This window comes from Primulina tabacum, chromosome 1 (assembly GCF_025594145.1).
Source record: "Primulina tabacum isolate GXHZ01 chromosome 1, ASM2559414v2, whole genome shotgun sequence".
Classification (NCBI taxonomy): Eukaryota; Viridiplantae; Streptophyta; class Magnoliopsida; order Lamiales; family Gesneriaceae; genus Primulina; species Primulina tabacum.
In genome coordinates this window covers 11,402,917-11,419,801 of record NC_134550.1, presented here as the reverse complement: position 1 = coordinate 11,419,801, position 16,885 = coordinate 11,402,917, and the positions used below count along the sequence as shown (strand labels likewise).

The window sequence follows — 16,885 nt, the reverse complement described above, 5'->3', positions numbered from 1 at the left end:
GAGTGCTACATGGGGATGGTAGAATTCCTCAGTGCTGGAAATCTTTTATTTCAACAGTTTAGCTTTTCCAGAGTCTAAGTTATCTTACTTCATTCCAATATTCCCTACACACACCAAAATCACAGAGGATTAAACTAACAAAATGAAAAAAATAAAAATAAAAATGAAATGACATGAAATAAAATAAATCACTGGGTTGCCTCTCAGCAAGCGCTAAATTCATTGTCTATAGCTTGACTACGGAGAAGCATCCATCAAATAGCGGCTTCCGCCCATAGTAAATATCATACAATATTACATATGGGTCTTGATTATATGTGCCCTCAAGCTTGGCATGATATTGATATTGTAAGCTCGTCGCTCCAACAACACTCGACAAAGACTGATTATTAGGGGAAGAACAATCTAATCCATGATAAAGCTCGTAGAGGATGTAATATTCTTGAGTTTGCGTTGATGGAAATAAAGAATCTGCTGGTGGAATATATGTTAAGACCATATATGAGTTCAAATCATTCGACTTGTGTTCTTCTACATCCTCCAACTTCACTTCTGTCTCATTTTCGCATAGGAATTCCTCCAACTTCACTTCTGCCTCATCTTTGCGTATGGATTCCTCGAAGAATTCTTCTTCCTCCAGCTCCACTTCTGCCTCATCTTTGCATATGGATTCTTCCAACTTCACTTCTGCCTCATCTTTGCGTATGGATTCCTCGAAGAATTCTTCTTCCTTCAGCTCAAATACTTGTGGAAGATCAGATTCAGATGAAATTTCTACATGATTTGAATCACTCTCCAAACCTTTATTGTTTGAGTTGTCATCATTCACCCATACCTGATTGGTCATTAATTGATCGACAAAAATCGCTTCGTCCTCTTGGTTAATTTCGAACACTGGTTGCATTAGAAGCTCAATCTGTTCATCGATGAAACACAAAGAGTTGACCATCTTCTTCCACTGGGCTATGATTGCATCTAAATGTGCACTACGCTCTTCTTGTTGCTCAAATGGTTGGTTTACAAAATCGGGAGAAAATTGTGGGGGATATAGGTGACTCCAACCCTGCAGTGAAGGATCACAATGCCAGTGGTAGTCAAAATCTGCCATATCATTTAACAAGTGCATCGCACTGTTATATTCTCTATTAAATAAGTGACTACCAGTTGCCAAAGCCCCATAATTTACCCAACTTCTTGTTGCCTCATCCAAACCAAAATAGAAAAATTGAATAAGAGTGTAGTTTGAAAAATCATGAAACCGAAAGTTGTTTGCCAGATCATTGAATCTCCCCCAAGCAGCATAGAATGGTTCTGAGTATTGTTGGGCAAAATTCGTGAACACTCCCCGATGATCCATCTTGAAGGACCTCACAATAAAATAAAAATAAATTGTTGGGATCGGTTAAGGGGATCATCGTTGAGCTACAATAGCTCGGTTCTTGAAATATTGAACACCGATGAATTAAATCGAGTTTGGTTAAAAACCAAGCGGAAAATACTCGAAATAATCCTTCGTAGAAACCAATTGAATATTTTGTAAACCATTTAAAATATATGCAAGTTGAATGAGTAGAAAATATTTTAGTGGAAGCATTTTATCAAACACTTGGTATGCAATATTTTGGTATTTGAAGAACACATAAAATACTTCGATAATGCTTCTTTAAAACTATGAAAATGATAAGTAAATGCAATAAACAAATAGACATGAATTTGTTTATGGATGTTCGGAGATTTCAAACACTCCTACGTCACCCCTTCTTCCCCTTGGAAAGGATCCACTAGAAGACTTTGATTTATACAACACCTTGTACAAACCCATTCAGCTAGGACTTACTCCACTGCCTAAATTGAACTCCTAGCACTCAAGATTGTAGGCAGCACCTCACAATCAGCATATTGTTTAATATCTCATATGCAAAGACTACATACACAAGTTTTACGTCTTTGTGCAAGACTCACTCAACTAATCTTTGAAGTTCAACTCTCTTGTATTTGTGTGAATGATTGTGTGTGAGGAATTTATCATTTACAGTGTATATCTCAAATGTATCCTCACACAAGGGCTTGTGCTCTCAACTAGCTGATATCTTCATGCTAACTGCCCATGCTTTGAATCCTCTTCAAAAGCTCTTGTTTGATCTTCAATATGTTGTATTTATAGGCTCCAACACTGATATATACGTTAGACACAAGAATATGATCGTTGGAAAGTTTCTGTACTGTTTCTGGAATTGCAACGGTCAAATTCGTCTTGCTAGGCATTTTCCCGACTAGTCAACTCTAGTCAACTCTGGTCAACTGAACTGGTCGTTCAGTTCAACTGGTCAGCAGCTGGTTCAGTTGGTTCAGTTGGTTCAGTTTCAGCTGATGTGCTGAAATCAGTTTAGCTGATTTCAGTTTGTGCAGAACTAGTAGCTTCATCGTCATTTATCAGCATCGTAAGCTTCGATTCACACTTTGACTTCTGAGAATGATTTGTATATCTTTGTCTTATCTTTCCAACGCATACTTAATCGCTTCGTTTCGATAACCGAGCTGAGAGATATGACCAAAATACGGCAGCTGCTCAAACACAACTGATTGCTGTTTTTGTGTGATCAGTTCGGTAATTGAGCGATCAGTTAGACCATGATAACATCCGATTTTACCCAACTAACGTGAAATACAACTTGTTCCAAATTGAGTTTTCTAATCAGTTCAATTGGCGGATTGTCATTTGGATCATCCAGTTGAGAGATATCTTCAAAACACCTAAGCTTGCCAGAAATTCAGTTTGTGTAGAATTCAGTTTCAGCTTGCTTCTTGTGTTTGCAACTTCACACTTGAGTAAATATGTTAGAAACACAATAACAAGTTTTGTTAACATCAAAATCAAGATTTAGAACTTGAAAAGTTCCAACATAAATCAAATAAAATAGAAAAAAAATTCGAAAAAATGTCTAGTCTCAAATAAGTAATTTATTCTAATATTAAATAAATTAGTCCCCGGCAACGGCGCTAAAAACTTGACCGACGATTTCGGTTGGGAATAAATCTAGCAAGCGGACTAGGTCAAGTTATAATAAATGGATGATGAGTCCAAGTATCGATCCCACAGAAACTAATATTTAATTACTAGAATTTATATCACTTTACTTAAGCTAGACAAAATAAATAAAAAGATGATATGTGGATTATTAATCTAAACTTTGAATAAAATAATTGTAATTAAAAATGAGGGATTCAAATATCAAAGAGGGATTCAAATTTAAATAAATAACTAAGACACACAACGGTACCAAACTCTACTATGTTGACACGTGTTAAAATTCAATTAATTATTTAATTCTTGACAATCACGGTGAAATCCCCAAATTTATTTGTTAAACGATTCCTCGAGTTAAGAAACCTATTTAAATCTAACAGTCCAATTATTTCTAATTGAATTTAATTAGATCTAAATGCATTAAATCTTCGTGGAATTTCAGTTTTCACCTAAAACCGCACACTAAAACTGAATACTATTTCTAGTCAGTTTAACCATGTGTTGATGATGTCTTTGTTGCTATATTTAATCAATCATCTTCCGATTCGTGATTAATCAACATACATGTAAATAGTTGATCGGGCTATTAACAATAAATATTAAACTAACATCAATCAATAATTAAAATCTAGAAAAATAATATAATGAAAATAAAACAAATATCAAATAAAATATTGTTTGGCCCTATCGTGGTCTTAGTCTAAATAAAATTACTCCATGAATTCAAAACAAAAGTGAGAACACATATTTAATTTCATAGAAGAAAACAAAAGAAAGAAGTAAATAGGAGGAATTCTCTGTGATTTAGGCGTGTGTGAGGAATTCCTCCAGCTTTTTCCTCTATCTTCCTCACTGTTTCTTTTCTCTTCTTCCTCCCTCGTGTTGTCTTCTGTTCGGCACTTTCGTCTTCTCTCCTCTGCCTCTATCTTCTTTTCTCTTACTGTTCACGTCTCTGTACGCTTCTGCCTCTCTCTTCCTCCTTGCTTTTCTGCCTCTCTCTTTCGCACTGATTTTTTCTCTTTTGTGCGCCTCCTCTCTTCTGCTCACGTACGCTGTTTTTTATAATTCTTCATGGGCCTAATTTTCCAATTTCTTTTTAAGCCCATCTCAAACTTAACCCTTGTAAATAAGATTGTAGATTTTATTTTCAAATATGAGACTCAATCTTTATCAAAACTTCAATAATATCAAGATAATGAAATATAAGAATATTTTATTTCTTTTCCTTTGGTATTTTCTTTCTTTGAAGTCTTGTAAATTTATTTTATTTCCAAATTTAATCATTTTTCCTCTTTTATTTAAATCTACAATTATTAATTCAATTAAGCATATAATTAGGGATAAAAAGTCTAGATAAGGACAAATATTATCAAATCAAATTCCTAAAATCTTTGTAAGATTTGGCCTTATCACGTGCCCATTAACCAACTTCACCCCAACTCTTTTAGGATTATGGCCTCGGCCTACGTCCTCTTCAAAATGAATAATCTTATCATTACCCCCCTCATTCTCCACAATTACTTTTCTTGCAGACTCGGAGATAATGCATTCTCCTTGATTGCTCGCTTCAATTCTCGGTTCCTTGATGACATTCCTTCTTCCCAAAAGGGGTGGAAGGACGCTTTTTCTACATTCAACTCCCGGGTCCTTTTCCCTGTTTGACCGGGTTTTTTCCTTCCCTTCCTTAGCAACCTGCCCTTCCACGGGCTTATAAATTCGAGTACTTCTATACCCGAAGCCAAGATTTGGTGGAGGGCAAGAAATTTTCCTCCGCTGTTCTTATTTCAGATGAAAACTTGACTGCGTATGAGTTGAGTGCCCGGGCTGAGGACCCATTGGACAGGATGATTGATGAGGTTGTTGTCTCGGGCGCTCAACCAGGTAATTCTTGATACTCTGCTCTTTGTTTCAAAAGTTTCTTACTTGTTTTTGTGCAGATAACTCAAAAATGCATGAAGCATTTTCCAGGAAATGGGCAGCTGAAAAGGCGGCCAAAGAGAAGAAAATGACAGCCCGGAAGGCTGGAATTGAGAGGAAACAGGCCGAGGAGATGGCAGCCCGGCAAGCTGAGCTGACTCAGGTTGAGTCTCAACAAGAGGAGGCGATCCAGGGCGATTCCTGGGAAGATCCTGAAGATCATGTCCCTCTTATCCAAAGGAAGCGAAAGGATGTCACAAGCCCGGAGCTGACTTTGGCTGAGGCTAACCAGGAGGGGGGCCAGAGCTCCTCCCAAGAAACTCGAACAGCCACTCCTCCCCGGTAACAATCCACAGAGGAGACCCTCCGAGAGCCACCTTTGACTGATCGGCCTATTCGGGCCAATATTTTTCTGGAGGGGGCCACTTCAACAGGCATTCAGCGTTTCAAGCAGATGCTCACTCCTGATGAGGAGGCTTTTCTGAAGAACTCTGGGCCTGGTGCCCGATTTCTTGAGGGATCCAACCGATTCTTATCTGTGAGTCTTTTCTTCATTCTTTTTTCCTTTCTTTCCTCTTTCTTTTACTAACTTGCTTTGTACAGGCTGCCCAAATGATGATTTCGGCTTTCGAGGAAGTGGCGGCGGTGGCTACCAAGAAAAGCCAACAAGCCCGGGCTGCCCAAAAAAATCAAGATCAACTGCATGGAGAGCTTGCCCGGGCTAAAAGGCTTCATGAAGAGGAAACATGCATCCTCAATGCTTCCTTGGAGTTGGCTCAAATGGCACTAGACAAGGCCCGGGAAGATCTCAAAGAAGCTGTCATTCAGGAGGAAAACCTGTGAGGTGCTCTGTCTGTTTCGGAGTTGAGAAACCACTCTCTATCCGAATAGATAGAAGATCAGCAGTCCCAGGCAGAGAAGGCCGAGAGTGCTTTGGCCCTGGCTGAGTACAATAAAGGCAAGTGGCAGACTTCCCTCCTCCAAACTCCTGAATTCAAGAATGCCATGGTAGATAAAGCTTATCCTCTTTTCAAGACCGGCTTCGATAAATGCCGGGAAAAATTTGAGGAAGCTGGACTCTTGCCTCCAGATAAGGAAAATTTTCCTGATTTCGGCCTGGCCATTGCTTTCCTTCCCAAGGATGGTGAGGAGGAGAAGGAGGGAACTTGTGAAGACCAGCCAGAGTCCGAACCCGTAGATATAGACTTGGATTGTATTTTCTTTTATTGTTTTCCTGTAATTCACGCCCTCGGGCTTAATGAAAAATTTCTCCTTCTTTCCATTGTTTCTTTATAATAGCATGGTAAGTCTTCAAGAAAACATGGTAGTATGATTACTTTATAAACACTTATAAATTTATCTAAGTGTTGAGAACTGGTCGGTATCTTCGAATAAATATCCGGGTTTTAAGTTCAGATAATACACAAAGAAACTCATACTTTATCAATCAGCCGAGATGTAAAAATTTTAACATGTGCTCAAAGAGAGCATATCTCGTGCTTTTAGAATGATCGAGGTGCAATTCCCCGAGCAGGGGTGTAGTGCCCTTGGCTTTTGAGAACCAAGGTGCAGGGCCTTGGGCCGGGAAACATGTCCCGGGACTTGTGAATGGTCGAGGTATAGTTCCCCGAGCTAGGGTATAGTGCCCTGGGCTTTTAAAAACCAAGGTGCGGAGCCTTGGGCTGGGGAACATGTCCCGGGACTTGTGAATGGTCGAGGTGTGATTCCCAGAGCCTGGGTGTAGTGTCCTGGGCTTTTAAGAACCAAGGTGCGGGGCCTTGTGCCAGGGAACATGTCTAGGGACTTGTGAATGGTCGAGGTGTTGTTCCCCGAGCCAGGTTGTAGTGCCCTAGGCTTTTTTAAAAACCAAGATGCGGAGCCTTGGGCCGGGGAACATGTCCCGGGACTTGTGAATGGTCGAGGTATGGTTCTCCGAGCCAGGGTGTAGTGCCCTGGACTTTTAAAAACCAAGGTGCTGAGCTTTAGGCCGGGGAACATGTCCCGGGACTTGTGAATGGTCGAGGTGTGGTTCCCCGAGCTAGGGTGTAGTGCCCTGGGCTTTTAAGAACCAAGGTGCGGAGCCTTGGGGAGGGAAACATGTCCCGGGACTTGTGAATGGTCCAGGTGTGGTTCCCCGAGCCAGTGTATAGTGCCCTAGGCTTTTAAGAGTGTCCTGGGCTTTTTAGCTAACCGGGGCTTGGTACCTCTTGGGTTTAAGATACAAGAGACAATATATAACACTTCTCTCTGAGAAAAATAGATCTTTCATTATATCTCCAACCAAACAGTTACATTTGTTAAGCTTAATATTTCATTAAATTGAATACATTCCAAGGCCTTTTTAGATAATTTCCTTGAGCATCTTTGTAAGGACTGTGTATCGTATTATCGTAAATCTTATATGATTATCGATAATTAATGAATTTGATATGTGATTATGTATTTGATGTATATCATGACAATGAAATTGAGAAAATGAATATTGTATATGAATTGATGTTGTAAGAACTTGATTAGAAAGGCCGGACGCCAAAATAGTATGAACATAAACATTTTTACAGAAGAGGTGGCGCCCGGGCGGTAGAAAATGACCGCCCGAGCGCCAGGGTATATGAAGTCTGTGTTTGGGCAGAACACTTCGCGCCCGAGCGGTAGTTTGTGACCGCCCGAGCGCGAAGCGAGTGGCATGGGACAGAACATGCCGCGCCCGAGCGGTAAATTGTGACCGCTCGAGCGCGGTACAAGCAACACTCGGGGACAGAATGTCTCGCGCTCGGGCGCGAGAATTCTACCGCCCGAGCGCGAGAGCGGTGAAGATAAGAACAAGTTCTTTTCCTCTTTTTCTTCATTTCTTATATGGTAACTTCGAGGGGATTCGAGAGATTTCGATTTTCTTCCTTCTAAATCGACTTCGAAACACTGTCTAAACGCGAAACAAATTATATATTTGTGATCGTCGCATCGAGGGCTTCTGACTGAGGTAATTTTCTTCTAGTTCCAGCAGCTTTAAATATCAAAGTGCTGGAATATTATGTATTTGAAGAAGAATTTCTAATATGTAGTAGAATAACCGACAAGAAACTCGTATTCGAAGTCGAAATTGAATTATGATATGATTATGATTTTATATGAATTTTTGAAGTTTCAAATGATATTTGAAACTCATATTAATGATTTTGGAGTATGTTATTGATTGGAATGAGTATGTTATTGATGTAGATAAAGTGTAATATCAATATCTTCAGGCTACATCAACTGGAACGAAGAATTGAGGTATGTTGCGATCGGGTAACATACGACAGGTATCTGTAGTATATGATATATGTCGGATTTATTTGATTGATTGGAATGAGATTATGTGTCTATATGTCTTAATTGTTGATGTGATGTGGCATACATGACATTGAGATTTGAGATATCGATGTATGAAATAAATGTTTTGTTAACACACGTCATTTTGTACATACATCGATACATGACATACACGTTGAGCTATGATCCTTGGATACCCTGATATGATTTGATTGGATTCCGGGGTTTGTGAACACAATCGCTATGCCGGTATTATATGACCCGTAAAGCATAGACAATTGTGGCCCCATATGATTGGATATGAGATTTGGGATTTGATGGCGCTTTGCCGACGCTATCATATGTGTATCCCATATTGGCCGGTGTGCCAGCTCGAGCATTGATTTGATAGCGATTCGATTGATTCTGACATGTGCTCAGTGGATGGGCATTTGACCTGAGACCTCCACGACATACATGCATTGCATACCATATATCATTGTTTAGATATCTGTGGTATATATGATTGGTTGTTCCATACGGAGCTTTGCTCACCCCCAAGGGGTGCTGTTGTTGTCTTTGTGTGTGGACAATGGCAGGTACTCCAGGATATCAGGAGACCGGAGACGGTACTTCTGGAGGGAGCCACAGCTTGGGCTGAGGTTTTATGTTTATGTCTTGTTTCTAGTATATATGTATATGTATCGATATACCAGGGCATGTCCCGAGGATATGAGTTGTTTGTATGTGATTGGTTTTGATTACGTGTGGGCATGTTATGATATGAGATAAAATACTATTTTTAGTATTCAAATGAAATGAGTTGGGCTCATTGTAAAGAAAATTTAAAGTCGTTTTCCGCTGAAATAATTAACCCTAATCAGATTATGTTGTAATAACGATTAGGAGCTAATGGCCCCACACTAGATGGTATCAGAGCATAGCTGGGAATGCTCGATTGAGTCTTGTGTACACTTGAATAGGCACAAATGAATTGTGCGCATGTGTTTGATTTATTTGTATTACTTGCTCTTATGTGTGATTTGATTTGAGTAAGTATATGTTGAGATTGATGTTATGAGATGATGACATTATGAATTGAAATGAAATGGTGATATTCATCTTTTGAGTTGTAGATGGATCACACAAATGAAATTGCGAGTAGCAGTACTGAGAGGATTGTTGGGCAATTTGAAGGGTTGTCCATGGATGTTGTGATGGCTCGATTCCAGGATCTGAAACCACCGAGGTTCTTTGGCACCGAGAGTGTTGAAAGAGCTGAAGCCTGGTTAAAGGATATCGAGCACTTGTTTAATATTGTTGAGTATTCCAAGGCTCGGAGACTGAAACTTGCTTTGTATCAGCTGAAAGACCGAGCTAAATCTTGCTGGGAAGCCGCTGAGAATGGATTGAAAGAGGCGGGGATTGAAGTCACTTGGGATGTCTTCAAGGCCCAGTTTTTGGAGCAGTATTCCCCTCCTTCCTATTATACTGCTCAGGAGAATGAATTCAATAATCTGCAGCAGGGAACGATGTCTGTTGCAGAGTATGCTTCGAATTTTTCTACTTTACTGAAGTATGCACCTCACGTAGCTGGGAATGCGAGGGCAAAATATAATAGGTTTGTAAATGGTTTACATCCTGCTTTGTATACATATGTTGTTTCTGGATTGCCTACCAGCTATGCAGAGGCAGTTGAACGAGCCAAGGCAGCCGAGGCTGGACTTAGGAGAGGAGGTCCACAGTATACTCCTCCACCTCCGGTGTCAGCTCAGCAACCTACTTTGCGACCGAGAGGTAAAAAGTTCAAGAAGACTGGCTCTGCTTCTTCGTCTTCTTCGAGTTCTAGTGGATCACAGAGAGGGAGTCCTGTGATTGCTCCCTATTGTAGCTATTGTGGAGGCAAACATACTATCGAGCAGTGTCGAGGTATGTTTGGTACTTGTTATCAGTGTGGGCAGGAAGGCCATTTCTCTCGAGTATGTCCGAACAGGGGTACGACTTCTGCTCAACCCCAGCCAGGATTTAGAGGTGGCTCTAATACTATGATGAGACCTGCTGTTCCTGTTCCCTCTTTTCAGCAGTCGAGTGTCCCGCGATATCGAGGACCGGGTGGGCAGAGTGCCCAAGTTCCTCCTCAAGTGAGAGTGTATGCCATGACTGAGGATCAAGCGAGAGAAGCTCCCGGAGGTGTGATTGCAGGTATTTGCACGCTTTGCGATTATCCTGCACGTGTTTTATTTGATACAGGAGCATCTCATTCATTCATATCTCATGCATTTGTTGCATCTCACGATATTGAGTGTACCCTGTTGTATGATACTTTGTCGATAGCCACGCCAGCAGGGAAGATTATTTTGTCTGAGAAAGTTGTGCATAATTGTGTATTGATATATGAGGATAATGTGGTATTTTTGAATTTGATTGTCCTCCCAATGCACGACTTTGATTGTATTGTTGGCATGGATATCTTGACGACAAATCGAGCTACTGTTGATTGTTGTCATGGAGTGGTTCGATTTCGACCGAATGATGGACCCAAGTGGAATTTTTATGGCAAGGGTTCCCAAGCCAAAATTCCATTGGTATCTTCCTTGGAAATGTCCCGATTGTTGACTAGCGGAGATGAGGGTTATCTTATCTACGCTATTGATGTGTCAAAGAAGGAGTCTTCTTTATCTGAGATTCCTGTTGCGAAAGAATTCCCGGATGTATTTCCCGATGAGATTCCTGATTTTCCCCCTCATCGAGAAGTTGAGTTTAGTATTGATCTTGTGCCGGGGACTGCGCCTATTTCTAAAGCTCCTTATCGCATGGCACCTCTGGAATTGAAATAATTGAAAGAACAATTACAGGACCTTCTCGATAAGGGATATATTCGACCGAGTATATCACCTTGGGGAGCTCCAGTTTTATTTGTTCGAAAGAAAGATAGTACGATGGGAATGTGTATCGATTATAGGCAGTTGAATCGGGCTATTGTGAAAAATAAGTACCCACTTCCTCGTATTGATGACTTGTTTGATCAGCTTCAGGGTACTTCTGTATACTCGAAGATTGATCTTTGCTTTGGGTATCATCAAGTACGAGTTCGAGACGAAGATGTAGAACCCGTAAATTAGACTACGTACGAGCCATGCATAATTCTAATATTTTGAATTTAATTGACTTCATTGCATGATTATTTAAATGTTTTTCTTTGAAGTTAATTATTTTAGCCAGCAGTTTAATTTTATTCTTTCAGTTATTTCAGTGAGGCCGGACTGGAGTTGGAGTTTAGAGATAAATTTAAGATTTAGGAAATATTTCCAGGATTTATTTTAGCTAGCAAATAAGTTAATAAAGAAGTTTAAGGAATTATTTAAGCTACTTGAGGTGAGTAGAAAATAAATTCATTTAAGTTCCATAATTAAGGGGTTAGTTCACTAAATTATTTAAGGGATAGGTAAGGCTCTTAAGGTATTAAAATTTATCAACTAAACAACATTTCCCCTTCATTTTTATTGTGTAATTTCGGCCACCCTTAGTTGATTAAGCATTGATATGCCAACTCAACACCTTAGACCCTTTCTTTGTATTTAATTAGTAGGATAATTCTTTTATTTTTGGGAGCACCATTTAATTAATGATCAACCTTATCCTCACCTAGTCTAGATGGTAATATGATCGGCCACCTCACTCCAACAAGCACCAACAAATCATTTGATATCAAACTAGAATTCAAAATTCAAAAGGTGAAGACTTGGTCTTGAGTTATCCCCTATATCTTGCACCCACTTCCCTCACTCTCCTAACCATCATTCTCCCTCCCCCCATGACCGAAATTCAGAGCTTATAGAGTAGAAAAATCGTGACCCTCATAGCTAGAAACAAGAGAGAAAAATCGAGCAAGAAGCAAGATAAGAAAACGCTCCACCTCCTCCGCGCCGAGTCGTCGTATTCTTTCGTTTTTCATTCAAACGAAAACCAAGGCATGTCTAGATTCTTTCAAACCTCAATCAAGTCCTATTATCATTATTTTTACATTACATGATCATCATTTCCATGCAAAAACCGAAACACACCAAGAATTTTCAGAAAAATATAACATGCAGATTTTTGGTTCTACCATGCTTCACGATTGGTATGTTTTGTTTCGATTTCAGGGATGGCTCATTCCAGGGGCTCGAAGCTGTATATGAACATGTACTAGGACATGTTAGGGTCATGATAGAACGTTGGTTCCAGTCCCATACACAGTAGAATTTGTCAATGACAGCACATCCCCCACGAGTGTCATATTGAGCTTCAAAAATTCAGTTTTGTTGTCCAAGGGTAAGGATCTGATCATGGCTCCCCTAGTGGCCTATAGCCATGGTTGGATCACTCCCCTAGCATGTCTAAGATGAGACTAAGTCACCCTTTTGGTGGCTTGGTCCATGGCTCATCGGTTTTCAATTTAAAAACAAGAACAGCCCCCTCCCCTCTCGACCCCCTTCGATTTTGACAGCATATGAGTTCGGCTTTGGTTGGGTTGGTATGGATCTTGGTTGGCCTATGGCCCTTAGCCACGGTTCATACCATGCCCCTAGATGTCTAGATCATGCTATGGTCAATCAATGGCCACTGGAACGAGTCGAGACAGCAAGCGAAGCACAACACCACACACGCACGCATGAGGGCCCTCGGTAAGAGCTTTTGGTTGGTTGCTGGAATGGTGAGGATTGTGGCTGGCCTAGGGCCCTTAGCCATGGTTAAAATCATTCCTTGGGATGTTGGTAAGAGTCTCTGGTAGGTGGTTCACGCCCCAATGGCTGGTAGTCTCGTAAACAACACAAGATACGCGATGGTACAGCTGCTGGAAATTTACAGCAAGTTGCTGTGTTGGTTTGGAGGCTCGTTCGAGTTCTCGGTCGGCGTTTTGCCTATGGCCTTGGACTGAACAGTGCCCCATTGAGTTAGGAAGGTCATGTTTTTGACCGTTCGTGATTCAGATCATTTTTGAGGTCGTACGAGAATTTACGGTGCGATGTGCCAAATTGACTCTCGAAAGAGCGTTTCTTGTTTTGGCCACCATTTCACCTAGATTTCGACCCTCATCATATTAGGAGCATTAGTTCATAATTTTAAGCGTATTTTAATCATGACTATACGTCGGTTCAGTGTTGGTTCGGGTTGGTTCGGAGTCATGATTAAATACGAAGTCGTTAGACGTAATTGTCGCATTTTCAAACTTAATTGCATAGTTTGGTCAAGTATAAGTTATTGCATATTTTTCATGGCATATTTAGGTTGCAGCGAGCCTAGGAACGATCCAATTCAGTTGATAAAATATACAGGATATTTCATTATGCCATTTAATTATATTACGTGCATGAAAATAGAAAATACTTATTTTTGAGATTTAGGCGATATTGCTTGTGGTCAATTCACTATTATGGGAGCATTATTTTATATGGTCACCAGTGACCGATCAGTTCAGTTTGGTACCACCCGGTCGCCAGTGATCGGTCAGCTCAGTTCAGTTTGATACTCCCCGGTAGCCAGTTACCGATCAGTTCAGTTCAGTGCAGGGGCCACAGGCGTAGACCATAATCTCAACAGAAAATTTTTATCAGTTATTTCAGTACAGGGCTCCAAGGAGCAAACATTCTATTTACTATGACTTTCTGTTCAGTTATGCACGTATTATAATTGCTCAGTACAAGTTATTTTAAGTAAGCCTCATGACATGATATTTTATCCATACAAATTACATTTTCTCGTTACCTACGATATTTGCATGCTGAGTCTTTAGGCTCACTAGACTTGATTGTTGTAGGTACTGATGAGGCCAGGGCCGAGGGCGGGGACCAGTGAGCCAGCTTGGGTCGGCAGTAGTGGCACCCGAGGACCTCAGTTTCAGCACATGTCATTTTATGCTCAAACATTTTTACCAGTTGTTGGACATTCTTTGAATTGTTATTTTTGGCAAACTTTATTTTCTTCCGCTGCTATATTTTATTTTATTTTTAAAAATTGAACTTGATTCATCAGTTGATTTTATGGATGAGACATTCCATTTATTTTAAAAGAAAAATTTTTAATTTTCCGCCAATTTTCAAAGTAAGAATTTTCGGGCTTTTACTGTTGGTATCAGAGCGGTGGTTCTGTATAGGGTTACACTACTACTGACCACGAGAAGCTCACGAAGCCGCGCCTTCGGTCTGTAAGTTTTACAGTTCAGCATTTTATTTAAAGCATGAATTATTTTGACAGCATGTTTCCATGAAATAATTTCGACCATATTTTCAGCATTTCAGTGTTCATTTAAAATAAATTATGAAATTATGCATGTTAGTTACGTATGGGTTATGTTGGAACAGTATGCCCCCTAGACGTCAAGTAGGACGCCCGAGAGGTAGTGGCGAGCACCGTCGCGAGGACGATGACGATCAGAGACAAGAGAGGCAGACACCTCCTCCTCCTCCTCCACCTCCACCTCCACCTCCACCACCGCCTCCACCTGACATGAGTGCCCAGATGCTAGCTGGGATGACATAGTTCTTCGCACAGTTTGCGGGGAACAATGCCGCAGCCGCAGCCGCAGCCAGGCCGACAGGGCCCGAGGCTGTTTATGAGAGGTTTATGAAGATGCACCCGAAGGAGTTTTCTGGGACGTCTGACCCCATGATTGCCGAGGGATGGATCAAATCCCTCGAGGTTATCTTCCAGTTCATGGAGCTGGGAGACGCAGACCGAGTCCGATGTGCCACCTATCTGTTCACTGGAGACGCCCGCTTATGGTGGGAAGGAGCGTCAGTAGCCCTGACCTTGGCTACACTTTCATGGGCACGCTTCACGGAGGTTTTTTACTCCAAATATTTTGCTGAGGAAGTTCGCACCAGGTTGACCACTGAGTTCATGAGCCTGAGACAGGGAGACATGACGGTTACGGAGTTCATCCGTAAGTTCGAGAGGGGCTGTCATTTTGTGCCCCTGATCGCGAATGATGCCAAAGCCAAGTTGATGCATTTCCTGGTGGGTCTACGGCCGATCTTGCGCCGGGATGTTAGGGTGTCTGACCCTGCTACTTATGAGATTGCTGTCTCCAAAGCCCTAGCCGCAGAGCAGGATCTGCGGGATATCGAGAGGGATCGCCAGGGCAAGCGCCCAGTCCAGGTACCACACCGCCCTCCTCCTCATCAGCATCAGTAGCAGAACAAGAGGCCTTTTCATGGACCGCCTAGAAACAGAGGCCAGCAACAGCAGCAGCAGCGGGGACGCCCAGCCCCGAGGACTTATGAGCACCCAGTCTGTCCCAGGTGCTCACGCCGCCATCCTGGAGCATGTATGTCTGGCTTAGGAAAGTGTTTTATGTGTGGCATGTCCAGACCACATGTTGCTGCAGTGCCCTCAGAGGAATCCGCCTACCCAAGGCAGAGTTTTTGCTCTCCATGCCGCGGAAACCAACCCGGAGACTATGTTGTTGACAGGTACCTTTAAACTTTAAGTTATTATTTAATTTCCGTGTTTTGGGAATAAAGATTAAGATTGAACTTAGAACTGTGATAGGATTGCATACTCTACTCAGTAGTATTTTGGAGATTTAAGTTAGAAGAACTTTGACCATTGCATGTCTATAAGTTTAGTTCTTGTAGCTACTGGATTCAACTTAGAGTTCCGCTCTTTCAGGGAGAATTTTTATATCTGGTTCCGCTACCAAGGCCTTGATAGATTCAGGGGCCACTCACTCGTTTATTTCGGAGGTCTTTGCAAACTTTCTCAAGATCAAGACCATTGGGCTAGACATAGCCTTTTCAGTAGTGTTGCCGTCAGGCGAGGAGATGGCAGCCACCAATGTTATCCGAGATATAGACCTGGAGCTGCACGGTAATCTTGTTTATGCGGATCTGATTGTGCTACCGATGCCGGGATTTGACATTATCCTAGGGATGGACTGGCTATTGAGGAACAGAGTGTTGATAGACTTCCAACGGAGATCTGTTCTTGTCCGACCGCCTGGAATGGAGCAGTTCTTATTTGAGCCGGACAGGTACTTTCCTTTACTGCGCATTATTCCTTATGTTCAGGCCAGGAAGCTCATGCATAGAGGGTGTCGGGCATTTCTAGCGACCTTTTTATCTGTCCCCGAGGAACCCAGCCAGTCAGCCTCAGATGTTCCGATTGTCAGAGATTTCTTAGACGTTTTTCCCGAAGACATCTCTGGTATGCCACCCGAGAGAGAGGTGGAGTTTTCCATTGAGCTTATGCCAGGTACGGCTCCGATATCCAAAGCGCCGTACCGACTAGCACCGACAGAAATGGCAGAGCTTAAGAAGCAGATTCAGGAACTTCTCGACAAGGAGTTCATTCGCCCGAGCTTTTCACCATGGGGCGCGCTGGTCTTATTTGTGAAAAAGAAGGATGGCTCGATGAGGCTTTGTATTGACTATCGGGAGTTGAACAGGGTTACAGTGAAGAATAAATACCCACTTCCGAGGATTGAGGATCTGTTTGACCAGTTGCAGGGAGCTTCGATTTTCTCCAAGATAGATCTGCGTTCCGGTTATCACCAGTTGAGGGTGAGAGATGCTGATGTCTCGAAGACAGCTTTCAGGACTCGTTATGGTCACTACGAGTTCCTTGTGATGCCGTTGGACTGACGAATGCGCCAGCGATCTTCATGGA

The 16,885-nt window shown here is 41.7% G+C and overlaps 1 protein-coding gene across 1 annotated transcript; it reads right to left on the bottom strand.

Annotated features, from left to right (window-relative positions):
• Window positions 1-226: 226 nt before the first annotated feature.
• LOC142504869 (uncharacterized) lies at window positions 227-1,357 on the bottom strand. Its single transcript, XM_075617716.1, has 2 exons — window positions 836-1,357; window positions 227-730 (listed from the first exon to the last, which is right to left on the bottom strand). The coding sequence occupies exons 1-2, from the start codon at window positions 1,355-1,357 to the stop codon at window positions 227-229; spliced, it is 1,026 nt and encodes a 341-aa protein (XP_075473831.1).
• Window positions 1,358-16,885: the final 15,528 nt, after the last annotated feature.

Bases quoted from the DNA above. Each gene is read 5' to 3' on its own strand.
- LOC142504869 (XM_075617716.1), bottom strand. From the start codon at position 1,357: ATGGATCATCGGGGAGTGTTCACGAATTTTGCCCAACAATACTCAGAA. The intron at 731-835 runs GTATGGGTGAAT...TTTGAGCTGAAG, and splicing joins ATCAATTAATGACCAATCAG to GAAGAAGAATTCTTCGAGGA.